Source organism: Excalfactoria chinensis, chromosome 21, assembly GCF_039878825.1.
Source record: "Excalfactoria chinensis isolate bCotChi1 chromosome 21, bCotChi1.hap2, whole genome shotgun sequence".
NCBI classification, from domain to species: domain Eukaryota; kingdom Metazoa; phylum Chordata; class Aves; order Galliformes; family Phasianidae; genus Excalfactoria; species Excalfactoria chinensis.
Genome location: NC_092845.1, coordinates 221,570 through 244,097, shown reverse-complemented (window position 1 = coordinate 244,097; position 22,528 = coordinate 221,570). Strand labels below are relative to the sequence as shown.

Genomic DNA, 22,528 nt, shown 5'->3' with positions numbered 1-22,528 from the left:
CATAAGTCATTTATGGCATTGCTACCTTAAATATTGTTTCATAATTTAACTGTTACCAAATGTTTTGGTCAGGGCAAAGAAGTTAATTGGGTCATAGGCAGCTGACAAAGACATGACTGCACTGATAACAAGTGCATGTGGTCTGAGAGGTGCAATGGGATGTCCATCTGCTGCAAGAGAGATAGTGGGGGTCACCAGTGCTACAGACCAGGTTATTCCTGCACAAACCCAGCATGATTTGCATCAGCTAACATGCTTGCTGTGCTGGGACTGCTTGCTTTCTTGTGGAGTTAACTAGTTACGGAGTTTGTGTAATCATGTATTGGTTTTGTTTTCCTTGTTTGTGGTGTAAAACAAGTAGGAATGGGTAAAAACTTAAAAAAAAAAAAAATTCAGTTTAGACACCAGGAAACTTCCAACAATAAAGATAATGATGTCTTTTGTCTGGGGAGCTCATGGAGTCAGCATTATGAGAAGTCTGAGTTTGTTAGAGTTGTTAGTAATGAAAGTTTGTTAGAGAACCTCAAGTTAAACACCAGCAGAATTGCTTCTAATGCCTCAAATCCCTCCTCTGTAATGGGACTAGCAGTGGTACTTCCTCATACAGGCAGACCAGGTTTCTCTTCCTGTGGTAGCAGTAGTGAAAGTTTTTATTCCTCAAAAAAAGTTTTACTTGAAGACACTCAGAATCTTTTATGATAAAGTATTTCTCATGTTGCTAGAAATTTAGACCCATTCTCGTAGGTAAGTAACAGCTTGTATGAATAAAAATGCCTTCAGGAAATAAACAGCAAGAGTCTTTCTTTTTACAGATTGACATTTCTAGATGCCACTATCTAGTGGACTTGGATCTAGCAACTGAAACCCCAAGGGAGCCAAGGTACTCCTCCAACAAAGAGGAGTGGGTAACCATTGCCTACAAGCCATTCCTAGATGCTTCCAGGTATGTCTTACTGTTTGAAATTAGTGATAGACTGACAGATCTGTGAACTAATTTTGTGCAATAAAATGCTTACAACAGCTGTACACAGGAAAGAAAGATACACTGCAAATGCCAGCTTGAAATCCAGTTTCCTGGAGGGCTGGGCTCAGAGTGTGGTGGTGAATGGAGCTCAGTCCAGCTGGTGACCAGCCAGAAGTGGTGTTCCCCAGGGGTCGGTGCTGGGGCCTCTCCTCTTCAATATCTTTATTGATGACCTGGATGAAGGCATTGAGGGCACCCTCAGTAAGTTCGCAGATGACACCAAATTGGCTGGGAGTGTGGATCTGCCTGGGGGTAGCGAGGCCCTACAGAGGGATCTGGACAGGCTGGAGAGCTGGGCTGAAGGCAATGGGATGAGGTTCAACAAGACCAAATGCCGGGTCCTGCACTTCAGCTACAACAACCCTGGGTGATGCTACAGGCTTGGGGTGGAGTAAAAGAAGACTGCGTAGAGGAAGTGGACCTGGGGGTATTGACTGATGCTCAGCTGAACATGAGCTGACAGTGTGCCCAGGCATCCTGGCTTGCATCAGAAACAGTGCTGCCAGCAGGAGCAGAGAGGTGATTGTTCCCCTGTACTCAGCTCTGGTGAGGCTGCACCTCGAGTGCTGTGTCCAGTTCTGGGCCCCTCACTGCAAGAAGGACATCGAGGCACTGGAACTTGTTCAGAGGAGGGCAGCAAAGCTGGTGAGGGGTCTGGAGCACAGGGCTTATGAGGAGAGGCTGAAGGAGCTGGGATTGTTCAGCCTGGAGAAGTGGAGGCTCAGGGGAGACCTTATAGCTCTCTATAACTTCCTGAAGGGAGGTTGTAGTGAGCTTGGGGTCGACCTCTTCTGTTGTGTCATTATTGATAGGACCAGAGGGAATGGTTTCAAGCTGTGGCAAGGGAGATTCAGGCTGGACATGAGGAGGTATTACTTCTCAGTAAGGGTGGTTGGGCACTGGAATGGACTGCTCAGGGAGGTGGTAGAGTCACTGACCCTGGGGGTGTTCAAGGAACAACTGGATGTTGTGTTGAGGGACATGGTTTAGTGGGAGCTATTGGTAATAGGAGAATGGTTGGACTGGATGATCTTTTAGGTCTTTTCCAATCTTGGTGATTCTGGGATTCTGTAAATCGGTCTCAGAATGAACTCCTAGATGTCTTATGAAAGCTGTCAGATAAAGAAAGGAGGCAGCAACAGTGAGGTGACATCTGTATTAGACATTGAAGAACTCCTGTAGCAGACCTATGTCAGAATGAACTCTTCGTTAGTTCTGCTGCTCAGTGAATAACTGTTGGTGTATTAGATGAGGAGATACTTTGAGAAGCAAGGGTTGAAATTGCCATCCTTCAGGCTGTGTGTAATGCAATTTGTTAAAATTGGAGTATTTTTAATACATGCCTACAATGGCAGAAACTCTCAGCTCTTTGGGGATGGGTTTTTAGCCATTTAAAGCTTTGGTCATACAGGTGTCATATCAGGGTAGAGAGCATAGAGTTCAGTGCCCTCTGGTATTCTATATGAGACATTATTACCTCCTCTTAGTAGATCACTCCAGGGAGTTGGGCTGGTGAAAGCAGTTAGACAGTGAGAAATAGTGATTATATGCTTTTCCTAGGGGTTACTCTCATGTTCCTGGCTTCCTCAGACGAATGAGTTTCCATGACATCTTGGCATGGCTTTTTGTTTGCCTAAAGACATGCTGTTATGTAAAAGCAGGACTTCAGGAGAGGAGAGTAAGATGGCCAGTAACTCATTAATGAGGCAACAGAAGCATCTGCAGATTATTGCAGAGGACTCTTTTTGTAGCATTTGCACCCCCAAATGTCTAAACCTCTGTGCATTTCTGCTTTAAAGACACATTCAGGTGTTTCTGCAGAGCATTTAAAAACAAAACAAAAATCCTTGCAGATCTTGTTCTTTGAAAATAAATGATTCCAGCAGTTCCATTCACTCCTGTTGAACTGGAGACATCTGGAACTCACTGTGAGTCTTACATTGGTGTCAATAAGTGTAAATCTCAGCTGCCTCTGAAAAATGGGGCTGCTTATTGAATTAGAGAGCACTCCAAGCTGCAATTATGCTCCTCAGGAAGCTGCTTTATTCATGTCCATTTAATTCTGTACTGGCTGAGCACTCCATTTCTGGAACAGAAGAGGGAGAATAGCTGACAGCTCTCTGCTGAGGACTACCCATTCCAGCTCTTTAGGCTGAGCTGTTTGCTCACTCCAAACACTTGAGCTCTCACCCTTAGATTTTCCATCATGAAATAAATATATATATATATATATTCTTAGCGTAAGATAAATGATGCAGTCACCTTGTGCTAGAATATCATTATCCTGGTTTAATAGGTGACCTTCTCATTCCCATCAGTGATGCTTTCCTTATTTCATGAAGTAGTTTCCCTGCTTTTGTTTTACAAGTAGCTAGATCACTTGTCTGGGGCACAGTTGGTGCAAAATGTGATATGTAGAGATTCTCAGAGAGCTTTGGTCATGAGTTTCTGGTGTATGCCCATGTCCTGGAAGTGTGAGGTCTGACCCATGTGGCAGAAATTGAGCTTCCTCCTGCCTGTTCTTTCTGCCTCTTCTTCCTTGTCAAGCTTCATTCTAAGTTGTCCGAAGTGAGAAGTTTGGGTTGCAAGACACAGTTAGGAAGAACCCACACCATCACGTTTCCAGCTGTTTCCATTCCATGTCAGTCTTTGCATTTGGGAAGGGTGACACAAGTATCTTCACTTTATTCTCGCTTCCACTGGTGTTAGTAGAACAGGGCTGTTGAGAAGGCCAGCAGGTGATTTGCAGAAGTCTGCTCAGCACTAAGGAGCACTGTGGTCCCAGTTCTGCTGGGCCAACTGGCTGCATTACACCTCTGTCGCAACTGGAAACTGCTCTGGGTGATGCAGTTGTTGTTTCTCTACAAGCAAACAACCTGACCCTGCCATCTTTGGAGCACTCAAGACAGGGCAGAATTTGCCTGGCTCTGACCTGGAGCCAGCCTTTCTGCAGCTGTGTTCCATGTAGCTTGGAGTGACTGTGGACTTCATCGTTACCAACACATTTCTTATGAGCAGTGTGCTGATCAAAGCTACACACTCATGATCTCCTGTGTCCAAATTGGGAACCAAATGCAAATAGAACGTTATATATGTTAACTGTCATCTTCACCACTTCCATGTGCTATCTGTTGCCTGAGCCTGATGAAGTGAAGTGGCAGGAGGTAAAGATTTGACTGACTTTGAGTTGTCACATGGATTCTTGAGCAGGAGCATCATCTGCTGTGGACTTCTCACTAGAAGCAAGGGCTCTGCTCAATTGTTACTGGCTGCAGAGAGCTCTGCCTTGCCTTTGTGCATGCTAGAGTCTTTTCTTATTGAGAAAGTTGTTGAGTAGCAAGCACAAAGGCTGAGCTTATCACTGTGGTGTGATATGGTGCTGCTATCATTTGCCATGCCGCTTTCAGGGATTCTTATTTGAGATGTGATTCTCTCATCACTTGTTTTTAGTAAAACATAAAGAAGAGCAATGAAGCCATCAAATTAGTGGAATCCGTGACCTTGTTGTTGTGAAGGTAACACATCAGTCTGATTTGGTGGAAGTGGCTGCAGTTCTGAGTGAGGTTTCACAGTGTTGGTCAGCGATTTGTGATGAAATTTTGCTCTTTATGTGCTTCATCCTTCAACATGGTTGTCTACAAGTATATGTGCTGCCAAAAAGGGAATAATGTGTGATTATGAAATGAGGGATGTTTATTATCTCTGATGATAGAGGGCTCATATATGTCTGTTAGACATGATCGGATCTTTGACTTCTTGGAACACTCTCAGATTCCTTTATTAGAACAGAGAGCACAACTTCATATTTTTCACTGCTCACAGAGCTGTGTTTAGCCAATGTGTCACAATGCACACCACTACTGGCCATCACTGGGGTCAGCACTGTCCTGTGCCCTCTCTGTGTCCTGGGTTCAGTGCACACAGTGCCCATCACACAGTGCTGTGTGGCTGCTGGAAGCAATGGGTGCACACCAGGGCTGGGCCATGTGTGGGCCAGGGTGTGAAAGGGCATGCCTGTATTACAGCAAGGCTGAGAACCCTGGGAGTCTCCTGAGAGATGTAGTTCACAGTGGCACCTTCTGCCATTTCTTCATCGTTTTTTGAAGATATCCAGTGCTGCCTTACCATAAGCAGACAAAATACGATCTTTCTTCTGAAAGATTGAATTGAATTGGCAGACCAGAACCTTGGCTGTGTTACCAGCCAAACAGTGTGAATTAAAATGGCCAGCAAGTACTGGCAGCCTCCAGCAAACTGCCGTGTAGGCTTCAGGATGTTCCGTCCCCCTTTAATGCAATACCTGCAACAGAAGATCAGCAAAAGAGCTAAACTCCGTAATTCCAGTGCCCATCAAAGTTTTTCTGCCCTTCAGGCACTTGTGGAAGAGTAGGTAATCAAAAATATTGGATAAAGAAGAGGCAGTGTCAGGAGTTAAAACACAGCCTTGCTATCTTTCACCTTCAGGATGTGCTCTGATGAGTGGGAGACCTGCCTAGCTGTATGATGCTGAAGGCCCTCAGGGCTATTCTGTCTGTCTTTGGAACCTGATATCCTGGAGCTAATCTTCTTTTGGTAAATACCTAACCCTAACGTCCCACTGGAATGGTTAGCAGGCAGGCTGAAGAATGGAGCAAGCTGATGCCCTGAAGTTGGTGATGCTGGCACAAGCCAGCTTTGGTCCCACAGACAAGAAGAAAAAGAAACCGGGCTTTCTATGCTTGTTCCATTGACATTCCTTGCATCACTGACTCACCAGCACAGATCTTTTGCAAACCTTCTTTTTTGTTGCTTTGAATGTATTAGCTAATGAATAATTTAAGGACAACTTATCTTTTCCTTTCTGGTTTCAGGTCCTCAAAACTGTTGCGTGCATTCTACATCCCTGTCCTGTCAGAAAGGTACACACAATATGCAAACTATACAATTCTGAAATCCCGGAGGTTGAAGCAAACCAAGAAAAAAATGGGAGGCTAGTAACACACCTGGGTAACAAAAACCAACTGACACTCTGGGACAGCTGCCTAAACCTTCTTCAGTTTCCTTCCTGAAAGACTGTGCTTGTAAGATCCACTAATAAAGGTTTCCATGAAGTGATTTCACTCTGCAGGCTTCCTGCTGTAAGAAGGATACATCATCTGCTTTCAGTTCTCAGAGTCAGGTGTTTGCTCTGCCTGCACAGAACCTATTGGTTTAGAACCAGCTGGAACATCTAACACCACCTACAGACATATTATCCTTGCTGCTCCCTGTGTTTATACCTGTTATACCAGAGAACAGAAAAATGGAAAATAAAAAGAAATAACAGTATCAGGTTCTGGTCCAGGTTGTAGTCTGGCATGTGGAAAATCCAGCTTTACTCCCCATCTCTCTGATCCTTATCTGTTAAAGTGGCGATCAGTTTCTTATAGGGATATTTTTTTTCAGACAACAGATCTTACAGTTGCTTTCTGTTGTTTTTGCTTTTCCTTTTTCAAACCAAAAAGAAGGGAAAAAAGGAAAGCACTTGAAAGACAATTAACTGTGAAATGCACTGAATCTTGAGTGAAGTAGCGTACACCATGGAGAAACAGCCTGAAGTTGCTCTGTACAGAAGATACTTTCAAGGAGAAACTTGCACTTTTGGGAAAAAAAGAAGGCTACAGCAAACTTACAAATTGAGCCAGTTATCTTTTTCAATGGGAGTGGGTTGCATTTGTTATATTTGACACTGTGAAACACAAAGGATTAGCTCATTATTTATAATGTTTTAAGGATGCCTGTAATGTGCTTTCAGTTCTAAATACAGCTTCTTCAGCTTCTGGGTAAAGGCAGAGAAAAAAGGTTGATTTTATTTTTTTAATCTGTCTTCTGATTCTACCAGGTAGAGTGTATTTATTCTGTTGTTCTAATATGCTCCAGAGGAATGCTGTATTTAATTTAGTCTTCATTTTAAAAGCATGCAGTATTACAGGCTTAATGGAATTGTTTGCACCTGCTTTCTTGGAATTGTGCAGGAATAGGATGGCATGAAATTGGAGCAGAGAGGAAGTTCCCTTTGCAGAAGAGGCTATGCAGACTGCATGCTCTGCTGAAAGTGATTACATGTGATTACATTAGAGTGCGTATGCAGTGACAGAATGCTGGAGCAGGAGGATCAGGGAGCAGATGGGTTGATATGCAAACAGGAAAGCACCTGTTCCTGAGCGGCATGTGTCAGTGCAGAATGTTAGGCAGGTCTCAGCCAGTCTGCAGGTTAGCATCTGAACAGGATGGCAAGGGCAAGTGGCACCAGCAGGGCTGTGGTCTAACATGAGACAGAGCAGGCAGGACGAGAAAGAATGCAGAGGTTGAACTGTAAGAGAAACTTGGAAATGTAGGCAGAGACATTTTGAATCCTCTGCCTTTCATTTGGAAGTTTTTCAGCAGTACTGTGCTTTGGTAGAGACAGCCTATGGTAAGAGCAAATGCACTTTGGTTGATTGCAGCATGGGAAATGCAGTAAGCTACCCCCACTGTATGGGGAAACAGGCTGAAGCTGGGACTGTGAATTTAAACTTGAAAGGTTTAGGTCATTTGTGACATTGGTGACCTGGCCCTGCTTGGAGAATGGACTTCGCCTTCTGTGAGTATCCTAAGGGTCAAGCGTGGAGCTCAAGGATTTCTGCTGAGCAGTTGGTGTGCTCAGTGAGCCGGTGTGGGGGCTATGCTCACAGCATTCCTTCCCACCCTCCAGCCTGCTCTTCCCCTCATGCAAACATACATCAAACAGGGCTCTGTAGTGATGAACCAGAACCAGATCTGTGGCCCTTTTTGTTGCCTCTCCCCTTGCTGATCCCTGACCTTAAATAAAGAAACAAATGTAGTTGAAGAATCAGCTGCACCTCTCACTGGTGCTGTTTGTGTGACTGTTCCATGCTGTTGTAGTCTTTAATCTGATGTGAAGACAGTGCAGTGAAGATGTGTTTTAAATGGCTGTGGCTGTCCCACCTTCCTCTCTAGTTTAATTCATACGTAAGGGCTGTTGTACACCGCCCAGTTTAAATGCAGTTGTGTGTGCAAAGAGGTTTGTTCCAAAAGGTGAAAGTGTGTCAAAAAAAAGAAAAAAAACAAACACAAAAAAAACCACAAAAACCCAAAGGGTTTTGTTGTTTCCTTTTCTGATTTTGTTAACAAACTTGTGGGGAGGGGTTTTACATTTTTTCTTTGTTTTTTACTTTGACCTTTGTTAAAGCAAATGCATGATCTCGTTACAAGGAGACAGGTTTGGAACATTTAATTTGTAATCTATATTAAAAGAAATAAAAGCTCGTGGTTTGCAACCCTGGGGACAAACAGTCAGGAGGGTGGCCATGCCTATACCTGCTGGGGAGCACACTGGGATGGTGCCTGCAGTCTTGGATTGATTTTTGCTGCCTTTATTCTTTAGGGGTTGGGATGTGTAGAGCAGGTAGCTGCCTGTGTTGTGTTATAAAGATTTCTGTAAAGCATGGCGTGATACTGTGGGGATCAGACTGAAATTTCTTACCTGCTACATTGATGTCCAGTTTTGAGTCTATCTCAGTATTTGGATCCACCTGACATCCAGCGGGGGTACCAGGTTGGGTGGGTCTGCTGTGCATTTATTTTGCTTTAAAATTGCTCCAAGTGGTGGTGGTAGAGAGAAGCCCTGGTAATGGAATTATGTGCTTCTGAGCTGTCAGCTCTGCAGGGGCTGCTTGGGGAAAGAACTGTGAATTTCTTTCTCCAGCATCTGTCCAAACCTGAGTATCATGCCAGCCCTGCTAAGATTCAGCACATCCCTATGAATAACTTCACGTCTCCACCTGCTTGCCTGGAGAAGTACTAACGAGGCCCCATCTCTCAGTGGTATGTAACTGCAAAAATGCACAGTTGCTGTTTTTAAATTTGGAACGAGACAGTAAAATATACACGGGAAGGGTTGAGAAGTCAGAGTCTCCATAGCTACAGAAAGATGTTGGATGTCTTCCCGTGCAGAGGAAATAGACTTGGGGGTATTGATTAGTACTCTGCTGAACATGATCCAGCAGTGTGCCCAGGTGGCCAAGAAGGCCAACGGCATCCTGGCTTACATCAGAAACAGTGTTGCCAGCAGGAACAGGGCAGTGATCGCCCCCCTGTACTCGGCACTGGTGAGGCCGCACCTCCGAGGGCTGTGTTCAGTTTTGGGCCCCTCACTGCAAGAGAGACATTGAGGCCCTGGAACCTGTTCAAAGAAGGGCAACAAAGCTGGTGTGGGGTCTGGAGCACAGGGTTTATGGGGAGAGGCTGAGGGAGCTGGGATTGTTTAGCCTGGAGGAAGCCTTACTGCTCCCTGTAACCCGAAGGGAGGCTGTATTGACCTGGGGGTCGGCCTCTTCTCTCATGTAACTGGTGATAGGACTAGAGGGAATGGCTTCAAGCTGCACCATGGAGGGTCAGGCTGGACATTAGGAAATAGTACTTCTCTGAAAGAGTGGTCAGGCAGTGGAATGGGCTGCCCAGGGAGGTGGTGGAGTCACTGACGCTGGAGGTGTTCAAGGAATGTTTGGATGTTGTGTTGAAGGACTACTAGAGATTGGTTGAACTGGATGATCTTTTAGGTCTTTTCCAATCTTGGTGATTCTGTGATTCTTTCCATGGGGATGTCTGTGGAAAAGTGCCTTTACGTAGTTTAAATGTCTGTCTTCTGACACAGAAGCAAAATGGAGCCAGGAATGTATTCTAACTTCCATAATCACAGTGTCAGAAGGAAACATTCTGAGATTTCTTGTAGGGGTGCCCATATGCTGTCTCTTAGAAACTACTCAGGGAAAAGGCATGAGAGGGCTGTGCTCTTTCAAACAGTCAAGGATGTTTCTGTTCTTATAGCTCAGCCCTAAAGACTTGCTGGTTAAATTTCTCTAAACTATGCAAAGCAAGATACAGCGCAGGTGAGCAAAGACTCCACAGCTGTACAGTACAGCATCTAAGGGATGGCTTTTATTTAGCTGGCAGGTGTAACTGCTTCCTGAGGAACTATGCAACCATAAAAGGCGTTCAAAAGCATCTCTTACGTTAACACATCATTGGCCTCATCTCACTGCCATGTTTAATTTCTAGTGCCAACAGGTCTGTCCAACAGCTACTAGGATCTCTGAAGCCTCTTAGTGCAGAGCTGTGCAGGTGAACATGAGAAGTCTGCTCTGAGAGCTGTCCTTGTTTACCACTGCTTGCAGAGCAAGTATTGATATGGTCATTCTCATGTGATAAGGGGTGTGGGAGGAAAGTTTATCATCTGCTCACATCAACATCCTGGTTGGATACATTCCTACCACTTATCCCTTTAGCATCATAGCTCCTGGGCAATGTGTGCACAGCCTCATGTGTTTGTCAGCTGTATCTGAGTACCCAGGGTTTGGGCCAAACGGTATATAAACATCCAGCTGTCATCCAACTTTGAAAGCCTTAAAGCAGACTGGGGGATGCTGTCCCCTCATGCAGGCTGGTACGAGTTGAGATGCTGAGCTCAGAGGGGCTGCCTTGCCAGAGCACAGTATTCCGGAGCTTAGTTGATAGGCTGTGACATCCCCTGAGTCTTCTGCTTGTGGGGAAGCAGACTATGTGAATGCCCAAATCATTAAACAACTAGCCAAGTTGATATGCACCATTCTGAAGCCTGGATCGTTGTTTGGCTCAGGTGCTTTGCATGTTCATCTTCCCCTGGCAAAGCTCAGCCTGCTGTGGGCTGTTCCTGTTCAGCCAAGCTAACTGTAAATTTTTGCAGCAGAAATGATGGAAGAAAACCCAAACTCATACAAACAATTATGAGAGGTGCTGGAAAAGAAAATCCTCTTCGCCTTTCCAGATGGAAAGTCAACGACTGTGTTGAATTTCCCCTATAAAACTGTGGGGCCTTCTTCCACTTCAATGTCTCTGCTGTCTGACACAATGGGATAGTTGCGTCGCCTCCTCCGGTGTGAGCAGCTTTGTGGAAGGAGAAGACACCCACAGGGACTTGGCCATAAAAAAGAACTGCATGCTGTAAAAGAAAACCACAGATAAGAGGGAGGATAAGAAAGCAGCAGCACAGACACCACAGTTCTGGGGGAGGTGCTTTATTTTTCTAAGACTTGGTTATCCTAGCCACTGGAAGATAATGCCAAAATAACCGTTTTGTTTTACAGTTTCACCCTTTGGATCTCTATAAAAAAAATGACTTAAATGGAATGAGGACCAGAAAAGGCAGGCAGACGTATGTGTACATGACAGGCCATGCCAAGAGGCCTGGGGAAGAGGTAAATGAAAGGCACTGGCTTGTATTTACTGAGAACTTCTCATACAGTTGGTTGGTCAGCAGAAGGTTTGGCAGCTCCCTGAAGTATATTTTGCAGAGGGAGCTCATGCTGCGAATGTCATATACAGCTGTCCTGGGTTAGGTCAGGAATCTGCCTGGAGACAAATTCATGGCTGGAGGGAAGGACACAACAATGGGCAGAAGGGGTGGAAACAGAGGAAAACTGCAAGTAAAAAGCAATACAAAATACAGACAAGAGAAGGAAGGGGTTCCTGATTTACAGGAAAAAACAGTCACCAACATGAGCCATTCTAGATGAGATGTTTCCAAAAGGAGACCTTTTCTTTTTGCTAAGGCAGTTGTCAGTTACGCTGACAACTGGCTGCTTAGTCTACAATCACATGCCAGGAGCCCAGAGCATCAAGGAGGACTGTGTCCTGCTCCAAAGGGCTCTGCAAACAAGAGGAAACTGGAATGAAAGCTGACAGCAGTGACACCGCAGTCCCGGAGCCTTCCAACGCTCCATCCTGAAGGAGAACTTCCTGCACCAGCAAGTCTGCTGAACATCCTGTGTTTTACTGAACAGCAACAAGCCTGGTGCACCACTGCTGAGTGCACACTGCCTGCACAGATCTGCCCCACAGCACCGGTCTTTGAATGCTCAGAACATGGCACATGCCCCATTCTACCCCTGTTCACTACAGCTGTGTCAGTTGCAGCACTCTTACCGTAGTTTGTGGATGTTGGACGTGATGCTGGACAGGCAGTAAATCCCCTGCACCATGCCATGCTGCTCAGTTCATCCAGTGCAGCTCTGGGGGACCCGGGGGACTAAACAAGTGCCATCAGTTAGTTGAGCTTGTTATTCACGTTCTGGTTCAGGCTGTGCTCTTCTCATATCCCATCCGCTAAGCCCAGCTGGGCTACTGCTTGGTTCTTCGTTAGAGGAGAAAGCTGTCTGAGGTGCCACTGCAGGAGCTGGTGAGGAAACTGGACAGGGATGTGTACTTGGCTTTAAAGAATTGTCAGGACCTATGAATCAGCCTGGAGAAAGCAATTCTAGGGAAGCCAGAGACATTGCAAGTTTCAACACAGCTCCCACAAGAACAGTGGTGTTAAATCACACAGAATCATAGAATTGCTCAGTTTGGAAAAGATCTTAAAGATCACTGAACCCAACCGCAACCTAACCATACTACCTTAACTCTAAATCATATCCCTGAGCACCACATCCAGATGTTTTTTAAGTACATTCAGAGATAGTGACTCAACCACCTCCCTGGGGAGCCTGTTCCAGGGCTTAACAGCCCTTTCTGTAAAGAAGTCCTTCCTGATATTCAACCTAATCCTCCCCTGGTGCAAATTGATACCATTTCCCCTTGTCCTGTCACCAGTGAGAAGTGAACAACCCCATTCTCACTGCAATCACCTTTCAGATACTGGAAGAGAGCAATAAGGTTTCCCCTCAGCCTCCTTTTCCCCAGACCAAACAGCCCCAGTTCCTTCAGTCTCTCCTTGTAAGCCATATTCTCCAAGCCCTTCACCAGCCTTGTTGCCCTTCTTTGAATCTGCTCCAGCACCTCCATGTCCTTTCTGCATGGAGGTGCCCAAAACTGAACACAGTACTCAAGGGGGAGCCTCACCAGTGCCGAGTTCAGGGGCAAGATTACTTCCCTAGTGCTGCTCACCACACCATTCTTGATACAAGCCAGGATGCCATTGGCCTTCTCTGCCGCCTGGGCACACTGCTGGCTCATATTCAGACAACTGACCGTCAGTACACCAAAGTCCCTTTCCATCAGGCAGCTTTCCAGCCGCTCCTCCCCAAGCCTGGGGATTGCCTGGGGTTGTTGTGAGTAAAATGCAGGACCTGACACTTGGCCCTATTGAAAGTCATACAGTTTACCTTGGCCCATCGATCCAGTCTATCCAGGTCCCTCTGTAGTGCCGTTCTTCCCTCAGGCAGATAAATGCTCCCTCCCAACTTAATGAGGGTGCACTCAATCCCCTCATCAAGATCATTGACAAAGACGTTAAATAGGAGGACTGAGTACCAGTACGGAGCCCTGGGGCATGCTGCTCATGACTGGCTGCCAACTGGCTTTAACTCCATTGACCACAACTCTTTGAGCCGGGTCATCCAGCCAGTATTTCACCCAGCAGAGTGTATGCCTATCCAAACCGCAGGCAGCCAGCTTCTCCATGAGGATACTGTGGGGAACAAAGATTTGACTGAAATCCAGGTAGAACGCATCAACAGCCTTACCTTCATCTGCTAAGTGGGTCACCTTATAGAAAGAAATCACGTTTGTCAAGCAGGATCTACCTTTCATGAACCTGTGCTGACTGGGCCTGATCCTGTGGGAATACAAGGAAGACTATTCAGAGCATCAGCTGTGGAGCAAGATAGACAGCATGGAAAAGCAATGCTGAGAACCAAAGATATCTCCAGAAGGAAGAGAAAAGCAAGTCAAGTAAGCTGCGTATAGCCATGTGATAATTACCCTCATGGCTCAGTTTGGATAAGCATCTGGATGCGCAGTGAGGGAGTATTTGTGGAATGTTCTGTTGACATCTAAGGGTGGGTGGGAAAGTTAAAAGAGAAAACCTGTGAATGTATATAAGCAATGTTAGAACCTCTAATAAATGATTTGGATCATCCACATCTGAGTCAGTGCCTCACTGTCACATGATCCCCTTGCTGACCTTTAATTAATCTGTGATGGCTCCTGAGATTATCCGTTCCATAACCTTTCCTGGCGCCAAGGTGAGACTGATAGGTCTGTAGCTACCAGGATCTTCTTTCCTGCCCTTTTGGAAGATGGGTGTCACATTTGCCAGCCTCCAGTCTGCTGGGACATCCCCGCTTAGCCGGGACTGTTGAAGGATGATGGAGAGGGCTTGGCAACCACATTTGCCAACTCCCTCATCACTCCAGAGTGCAATCCATCTGGCCCCATGGACTTGTGGGTGTCCAGCTTTTGAAGCAGGTCCAAAACCATTTCCTCATGGATCATGCAGGGCCTGTTCTGTTCCCCATCCCTATCTACCAGCACAAGGGGCTGTGAGCCCAGGAAACAACTAGCTGTACTATTATTAAAGACTGAGGCAAAGAAGGCACCAAGTACCTCAGTCTTATCCTGATCCTTGGTCTCTGTGTTCCCCTCTGCCCCCAACAGGGGTGGAGAGTCTCCTTTCTTCCCTTTCTTCTGTTTTTCCTACTTTCTCTCCTTTCTTGTCTTTCTTTTCCTTTCTTTCTTATCTTTTTAACTTTTTCTTTCTTTCCCTTCTTTCCTTCAGCCTAGATGAGCCGAAGAGGAGGTGGCCATGAGGGAGTTGTGCCATGGGAGAGTTGTGCTGGGCTCTGCAGCACTCCAGCTTCTAAAGATGGGTGTTCGGGGGGGGGCACCAGGATGGGGGCTGGGGATAAGGTGCTGGAAAGCGGCGGGGGGGGGGGGGCTACGCGCCTGTATTGGCCCCACAGGGCCTCTGAGGTGCTCAGGGCTTCCACTCGGCTGGTCCCCTTCCACTGGTCTCCCACAACCCCCTCCTGTACCTCTGTGTAACCCCTGGGGTTACAGTGTCCCACCGTTTTCCCCCCCCCCCCCCCCCCCCTCCGCCTCCAGTTCCCCATTCTGATCACTATAACCCTCTTCCACCCTTCCCCACTGTGCCTCCCCCATTCTGAACCCAGGGTTGAACTTTCTGTCCCCCCCCACCCCCCTGATTCCTCATCCCTCCCCAGTCCCCCAATCTGATTCCTAGTATCCCCTGTTGAAGCCCCCTCCTACCCCCCCTCAATGTCTCCCTCAGACTCCCTTTCCACCCCACAGAAGTCTCACTAACCCCTTTCTCCCTCCAACAACTTCCCCTATCCACCCCTGGAGTCATGCAGAAAAATCTGGAGATGTCCTAGAGGGGTTTGGGGCATCCAGAGGGTCCCTAGATGGGTCCAGGGGGTCCCTGGATTCATACAGAAGGGTCTGGAGATATCCCAGAATGATCCTGTAGGGTTCAGTGGGTCCTCAGGTGGGTTCAAGGGGTCATGTCATCCTCTGGAAGGGTCTGGAGATGTCCCAGAGGGGTTTCAAGGTGACTAGGGGCTCCCCAGGGGTTCCTGGAGTCTTCCAGAGGTCTCAAATGGAGATTTTGAGGACAATGTCACATAGTGACACGGTCTTGCTCTGCTTTGTCCCTGTGGGGTTGCCCCCAAAATGTCTGTTTCCATTAAAATAAATACTGTGTCAATTTTGTTGTATTTTTTACTCCACTTCCCTTCAGAAATGGGTTGTTCTTACCAAACCCCTGTGCAAAGCTGGTGGCGTTACCATTGGGACAACTGGCTGTCCCTGAAGGTTTCACTGTCACTGTAACTGTGGAACCTGGGGCCATACCAACCCGTCTACCTCGAGAGCCCCATCAGCTTCCTAAAGCTCCTGGAGCCAGGTGATCATAGAATCATACAGTTACCCAGGTTGGAAAAGACCTTGAAGATCATCAAGTCCAACCGCAGCCCAACCAGTACCCATCTCTAAAAAAACCTCTGCTAAATAATATCCCTGAGTACCACATCAAAACGGCTCTTGAACACATCCAGGGATGGCGATTCAACCACCTCCCTGGGGAGCCCATTCCAGTACCTAACCATGTGTATCCCATTCCAGTCCCTAACCATGTGTATCCCATTCCAGTCCCTAACCACCCTTTCTGTAAAGTTGTTCTTCCTAATATCCAACTGAACTTGCCCTGGCGCAACTTGAGGCCATTTCCCCTCGTCCTGTCACTTGTCACTAGTGAGAAGAGACCTGCCCCACTCTCACTGTAAGAACCTTTCAGGTACTGGAAGAGCGCGATAAGGTCTCCCCTCAGCCTCCTCTTCCCCAGACTAAACAGCCCCAGCTTCTCCTCGTAGGGCTGATTCTCCAAGCCCTTCACGAGCCTCGTTGCCCTTCTCTGGACCTGCTCCAGTACCTCCATGTCTTTCTTGTGCTGAGGTGCCCAAAACTGAACACAGCACTCGAGGTGAGGCCTCACCAATGCCAAGTACAGGGGCAGGATGACTTCCTTAGTCCAGCTCACCACACCATTCTTGATACACGCCAGGATGCCATTGGCCCTCTTGGCCACCCGGGCACACTGTGGGCTCATGTTCAGCCATGCATCAATCAGTACCCCCAGGTCCATTTCCTCCACACAGTCCCAGCCACTCCGCCCCAAGCCTGTAGCGTCACCCAGGGTTGTTGTGGTCGAAGTGCAGGACCCGGCATTTGGTCTTGTTGAACCTCATCCCATTGCCTTCAGCCCAGCTCTCCAGCCTGTCCAGATCCCTCTGTAGGGCCTCGCTACCCCCAGGTAGATCCACACTCTCAGCCAATTTGGTGTAATCTGCGAACTTACTGAGGGTGCCCTCAATGCCTTCATCCATGTCATCAATAAAGATATTGAAGAGGAGAGGCCCCAGCACCGACCCCTGGGGAACACCACTCGTGACCGGTCACCAGCTGGATTTAACTCCATTTGCCACCACTATCTGGGCCTGGCCCTCCAGCCAGCTCCTTACCCAGCCGAGACTGTACCCGTCCAAGCCACGGGCTGCCAGCTTCTGCAGGAGAATAGCATGGGAGACAGTGTCGAAGGCTTTGCTGAAGTCTAGGTAGAGCACATCAACAGCCTTTCCCTCATCCAGCAGATGGGTCACTGGATCATAGAAGGAGATCAGGTTGGTCAAACAGGACCTGCCCTTCATGAACCCATGCTGGCTAGGCCTATTCCCCCGTTCATCCCGCACATGCCACGTGATCTCCCTCAAGACAATCTGGTTCCATAACCTTCCCTGGAACCGAGGTCAGTAACAAACTGTAGAAGTCTCATTCTCTTCTCGTTATCTATTTCTTTCACAAACTGAAAAATAATAATTAACACTGATGTTAAGTTTAATATTGAAACGTTCACTTCCCCATCACCCCTCGGACAGCTGGATCAGCAGTTATCATTTGTATTTACACGCTACGTATCTGTTGAGTAATTCTGACTGTTGCTCACTAAGCTGTTGCTGTGTTCTTATGAGGAAAAAAGAAGTCTACAAACCTGCCAGAACCACAGCACCTGTCTGCTGGTTCTGGTATAACGCCGGTAGATGGTATGCCTCTGCCAGTCATTCGGATCCATTTCTTGCATTCCACACAGCAGCACCTCTAGGGGAGAGAAAGGATCAGAAACATGGAAACTACAAGCTAGTTGCTTCTACAGCAAGACTATTGTACTTAAATACTACTGTATCATGAAGTACATACTACTGTACTTCAAAGCACCTGCTCGTTTTTAATATTAAACTCTCAGACTTCCACAGCAAATAACAACATCCGCTCACAAAGAAAATGTGGAGAGGCCACAAAAGAGAAAACCCATGAAACGTCATGAAAACGTTTGTAGTCAGACATTCAATCTAGGAATGTATACTTTGCCATTGCCTAACCGTACCATTCTGTGCTAGAAATACGATGTTCTGCTGCAGAGTATAATTTGGAGAGAACAAAAGCAGCTAAAACCTGGTCCACTCAGTAATTTGACCATCCGCTCATATTTGGTTCTTATCTCCCTTGCTTTCCAATTGCTCACTCTTTAAGCACACGCCAATCACATTGTCAAGGATTACAAAAACACCATTAGCCAAAAAAATTATGCTGGCAGAATCTTAACATTAGAAATGTGTCTAAGTTGGCTGCAAAGAAGAAAGTGAAGAACGACACACTAACCAAACGCTAACTGATACGTAAAGCTTCTCTCACGCATCCTGAAAACAGAACCGCCAGCCTCAATGAACTCTGCTCTTCAGACACTGACTGAAAGTGAAGGATTACGTGGAGCAGCCTGGATCTGGCAATATGCAAAGAATCGTTTACCTCCAGCTCTTTAGCATCAAAGTACCGCAGACACTGCTGTGGTAGAATTGCGTTGAAGCCTTCAAAAAAAGCTTGTGTCTGTTCCTCAACACCTCGGGAAAGTCCCCATTCTGCTACCAGCCTGGAAAAGACACAGAAGGATCATTTAAAACGGGCTACGCTAACCCAAGTTCATCTCTGTTAGTTCCTTTTGAAATGAACCGTAAGCCGTGATAAGAAAAATGATGGAAAGTTCTGGGGATAGAGCACCGTATAACTGTATTCTAATTGTATTCGCAACCTTCACTCCGTGCAAACAATTCTAAGTTAAAACCCTATGTTTCCAACCACTCAACTATGAAAAGCATTTTAGGCTCAAACAGGAGGCAGCATCTACTCACTGATGACATTAATGAGAGCACAGCAGTTCCTTGCTATTCGGAGGAAGAAAAAAATGCAGAGCCGTATTCATCTAATGTGTTCCATATTTGTTTCTGTTAATCGTGAAACTTTGTTCTGTGGTAGAAACTCCACTCTCCATTAATCAAAGGGTGAAAAGCAGGCAGGAGACCTGAAGAACCTGAACCCAAGGAGAAGCAGATATGATGCTGAATTCAAGCCTAACCCATCAGGAGAACTGGAATCTAAAGGAGAGATGAAACTCTGGGTAACGTAACACAGGACCCAGAGTGTGACAACAGAACATTGCTTAAGCTGGAACCTGAGCTCTCCCCGGCTTCCTCAAAACCAGAAGAGAATGGCCTTCTGCAGGTACTCCCTGCTCTCTATCCCAAGGAACATTTTGCACAACTGCCAACGCCAAGACGTTCCTTCTGCAAACGTCACCATTTCTGTGACACCTTTCCAGATGACTCGTGACAAAAGCAATTTCTACTCCCTCATCCCTCAAAATCTTCCCACAAAAAAGCCTTTGCAAATCTGATGGTAAGAAAGAGGGAAATTCTATGGCCACAGAAATAAAGCGCGCAGAAAGCCCATCTGTTGCAGACAGAGGATTGAGCTGTGCTTAACCAACACTGCTTCAGCACACGCTTACAGTAAGGCACACCTACCTTGCGCTGGCCACACAGGAAGCTTGTGACGCAGCTCCAGACTGCTCTCCCGAGGCCCAGCTTCATTTCATGGTCACTCACGCTCTGCTGCTGGACATTCTGCAACAGAAAAGCCACCGGATGCAAATCCCATCCCTCGCAGATGGCATCAGACCTCCGCTCTCACGGCAGTCGCACTCACGGCTCCACAGGAGAAAGCAGACGTGTGCTTACCGAGCAAGCGCTGTTTGCTGCAAGCCGCTGGTAGGAGCCCATGCCTAACTCGACAGTACCAACAGTAACCTATGCCTAACTCTAAAACGGGAACAACCATCTACTCCTAACACTACGGCACGAACAGGAACCTACTCCTAACAAGAAACACCAACAAGACCTACTCCTAACACTAGCATGAACAATATATATGAACAACCTAGGCCTAACTCAAAAACACGAACAACAACCTACGCCTAACACTAAAACTAAACTAAACCCTAAAACCAACAAGAGAAACGGGGACTGGGACATATAGGGTAAAGATGGGTCTGGGGGCCCACAGAAATGGCTGCAGAAGAGGCCCGAAAGAGGAGATGTTACAAAAATGCCACCCAGCTAATGCCGGGGGCAGGGGCCGCGCAGCGGGTAAGGAGCTCAGCGCCTGGATCAGCCACGGTGGAGCTGTGATGGTGCTGATGCGGGGCCTGGCACGGTGGTGTGGTGCCAGGCCAGCTGTGTCGCAGGCGGATCCACCTCCATGGGCTCACCTCTATTGGCTCCGCACGGTTGCTGGTCACCAGGCTGGTGCAGGCGTGATGGAAACAGGTTCTCTTACCCCTCCTCTGCCTGATGGTCATGGTGGGCCCCCTCCTCCTTTTCGCTTCCAGAGCCCCCAGCTCCATCCTCCCGCATGAAACTGGGCAACTTCAACCCTTGCCCTCTTTGCTGCTGACATGGCTGTTATCTGCCACAGCTCTCAGAGGCCAGTGCGTTGCATACAACAGCGGTGACCAAGGTGGGGAGGTTTCTAAACTGGCGGCCGCACTGCTGGCACTGGCGTTCCACACAGGATGAGGAGGGGGCTGGAGGGCAGGGCACAGCACAGGAGCTACAAGGCGCTCCCTGTGCCCAGCGGGCAGCCCTTCTCTCCGGCCAGCAAGAGGGCACAGAGGAGTGGCCCCGAGAAAAGGGCCCTCGGCCTCCTTCACCCTCCCCCTCCCTCCACAAGCAAATCTTTTCGGGCTGCCATACTGTCGTGGTTTTGTACTTTTTCTATTGCTGTTCCACATCAGAACATCACGTGGAGATCATAGATTGATCGATCAATCGAAGACTGATCTAAATAAGGCCGTGACACAGACATGCTCCTGGCTGCTGCCACTTTCCACACCTCCCTCTCCCTGCCCCCACTCTGCTAAGGCAGCCGGTCCCAGGCAACAAACACCATCGCAAAGACCGCAGCCCTGACTCGTCCCGCTCACCCACAGCCACAGGAAGGACATCGGACACACCTTCCTTCGGCTCCACAGCCTCAGTCCAACACGGCACCCAGGCCTGGCGCCCCGTTCCTCGCTCCATTTCTTTGCTCGCCGCCAATTCCCACGGGGAGGCCTCGTTCACACACCTGAAACCCCAACGCGCACCAACACGTCAGGCAAACGACAGACACGCACGCGACGCAAACACAAACCGCCCTCCTCGGATCCCGACACTCACCCTCCCTTTGTCCGCTTCTCTCGCTTCCCTTCAGGGCAGCGCCGGCCCCTTCAACCCGACGCAAACCGGCTGCCTACACCTCAGCCTTCCAAGGCCGAGCAAAGCACGCCGCCGAGCCACGGCTTGGCACCCGGCACAGCGCCCGCTGCGGCTTCCCTGCAGGCAGCATCCCAAGGCCGCACCGACAGCTCCATCCTCGCACGGCCTTCCCCGGGAGGAAGCTGCCCCCCGGCCCCCGCCGCACTCGCTGCCGCCGCACGCCGCCAGCACCGCCAGCTCCTCCCCCGGCAGCCCCTCCGTGCCCCCGCACCGAGGCCCGACCCCGTTCGCAGCACACAGCCCGCTCCTCCCGGCCCCGCTCACCGGCCCCGCAACGCCGCCATGACGCCACGGCCCGGAAGTGCTCTCCGCCGCCGCCAAGCACTTCCCGTCACGTGGCTCAGGCCGGGCTGGGGGCGGCTGCCGGCTCGGTCCCGGGTGCTGCCGGACTCACGGCGCTTCGCTTCTTCCCTTCCTGTCTCATGTCGCGTCCTTTCTCTCGCTTTCCTTCTGAATAGTGACAAAGGACCTCACAGCAGATGGAAAGGGAAGACTTTGCTACAGAAAGGGAAAAGGGGCCTCACTGAGGCAATGGGTAGTTACAGTTAGTTTCTGTTAAGGCTGAGTTGTAGTTGTAGTGTAAGTGTATACATATTCATCAGATCTCCAAGAAATCATTCACATATTCGTAGTGTTTCCAGGAACTCATTTACATGCTGTCCCTCCTACTGACGCCTGTGCAGTCCGTAGTGGGGGTCTCACTCCGGTGGTCATTGGGATGAAGTCAGAAGTTCCTCAGGTTGCTCTGACCAGCTCCTCCACTCACTCAGTCAAAACCAGTTTCTTTGGCGACCTTTCCCTTATGTACACCCAGCTGTACTGTCTTAACTATAGACCCAGCTGTACTGTAACTACAGCAACGTCGACATGTCCCGCTGGTCCTCTCTGCTGACATTTCCCAAAGCCGAGGATACTGTATCTTCATGAAAGGCCCCTATTTACCTGATTCCTACTCTCAGGTGCACAATGCTGCAGGCACGCTCCTTGCCATCTGCACACGTGGGCCGGCTTTGCACTGCAGGGCACATCATCTGGCCTGGGCACTGCAGGTACCCACACATGATGGGGTGCAGACATGACAAGGCCAACCCTGGCTGACTGTGCATCTCATTCCCGCTTGGCGTGGGAAGAGGGACTTCAGTGGGACACAATTGCTCCAAAGGAGTTTGGGGGCTTGGTTCCAAATGTTGCCCTGACCTGTTGGCCTTGTCTGTCACCAGTTGCAGTGGTTACAAAGCACACGGAGGATACATCGTGCTGTGTAAGTTGAATAAAACACGGGATCACACAAAGTACAAACGTCTGAGTTACAACAGCACACATCACCAACTTGTCACAGACACTAGCCCGTGGTTCTGCAGGAGTGGTGACACAAACGTTACAGACCATTACTGATGTCAACATCTTCCTTTCCCACCCTTCCCTTCCCTGCACATGAAGCAGCAAGCTGCTGGCCATCAGAGGGCTTGCTGTGATGTCAGAAGGTGGCTGCGGTCATCCGAAGGCT

At 48.2% G+C, this 22,528-nt stretch overlaps 1 protein-coding gene and 1 long non-coding RNA gene across 17 annotated transcripts in view; one reads left to right on the top strand and one right to left on the bottom strand.

The window, feature by feature from the left end:
- ALG9 (ALG9 alpha-1,2-mannosyltransferase) overlaps positions 1-14,729 on the top strand; it is a 30,617-nt gene extending 15,888 nt beyond the window's left edge. The window contains exons 14-15 of one of the 2 annotated variants that reach the window (XM_072355054.1): positions 813-943; positions 14,577-14,729. In XM_072355054.1, coding sequence (XP_072211155.1) covers positions 813-943; positions 14,577-14,607 — 162 coding nt within the window. In that variant the 3' untranslated portion in view covers positions 14,608-14,729. Of the gene's footprint in view, positions 1-812; positions 944-5,874; positions 8,330-14,576 lie in introns of those variants that run through there. The other variant, XM_072355052.1, reaches the window with a different exon arrangement.
- LOC140261538 (uncharacterized) lies at positions 8,262-21,340 on the bottom strand. Of its 15 annotated transcripts, none has more exons than XR_011905722.1 (9): positions 21,286-21,340; positions 20,718-20,830; positions 19,231-19,329; positions 18,179-18,299; positions 17,364-17,470; positions 16,837-16,973; positions 13,543-13,634; positions 12,005-12,335; positions 9,957-11,021 (listed from the first exon to the last, which is right to left on the bottom strand). It is a non-coding gene; the product is annotated as an uncharacterized lncRNA (long non-coding RNA). The 15 variants fall into 15 exon arrangements; XR_011905725.1 differs by having other exon boundaries at positions 12,005-12,320; XR_011905724.1 differs by having other exon boundaries at positions 12,005-12,266.
- Positions 21,341-22,528: the final 1,188 nt, after the last annotated feature.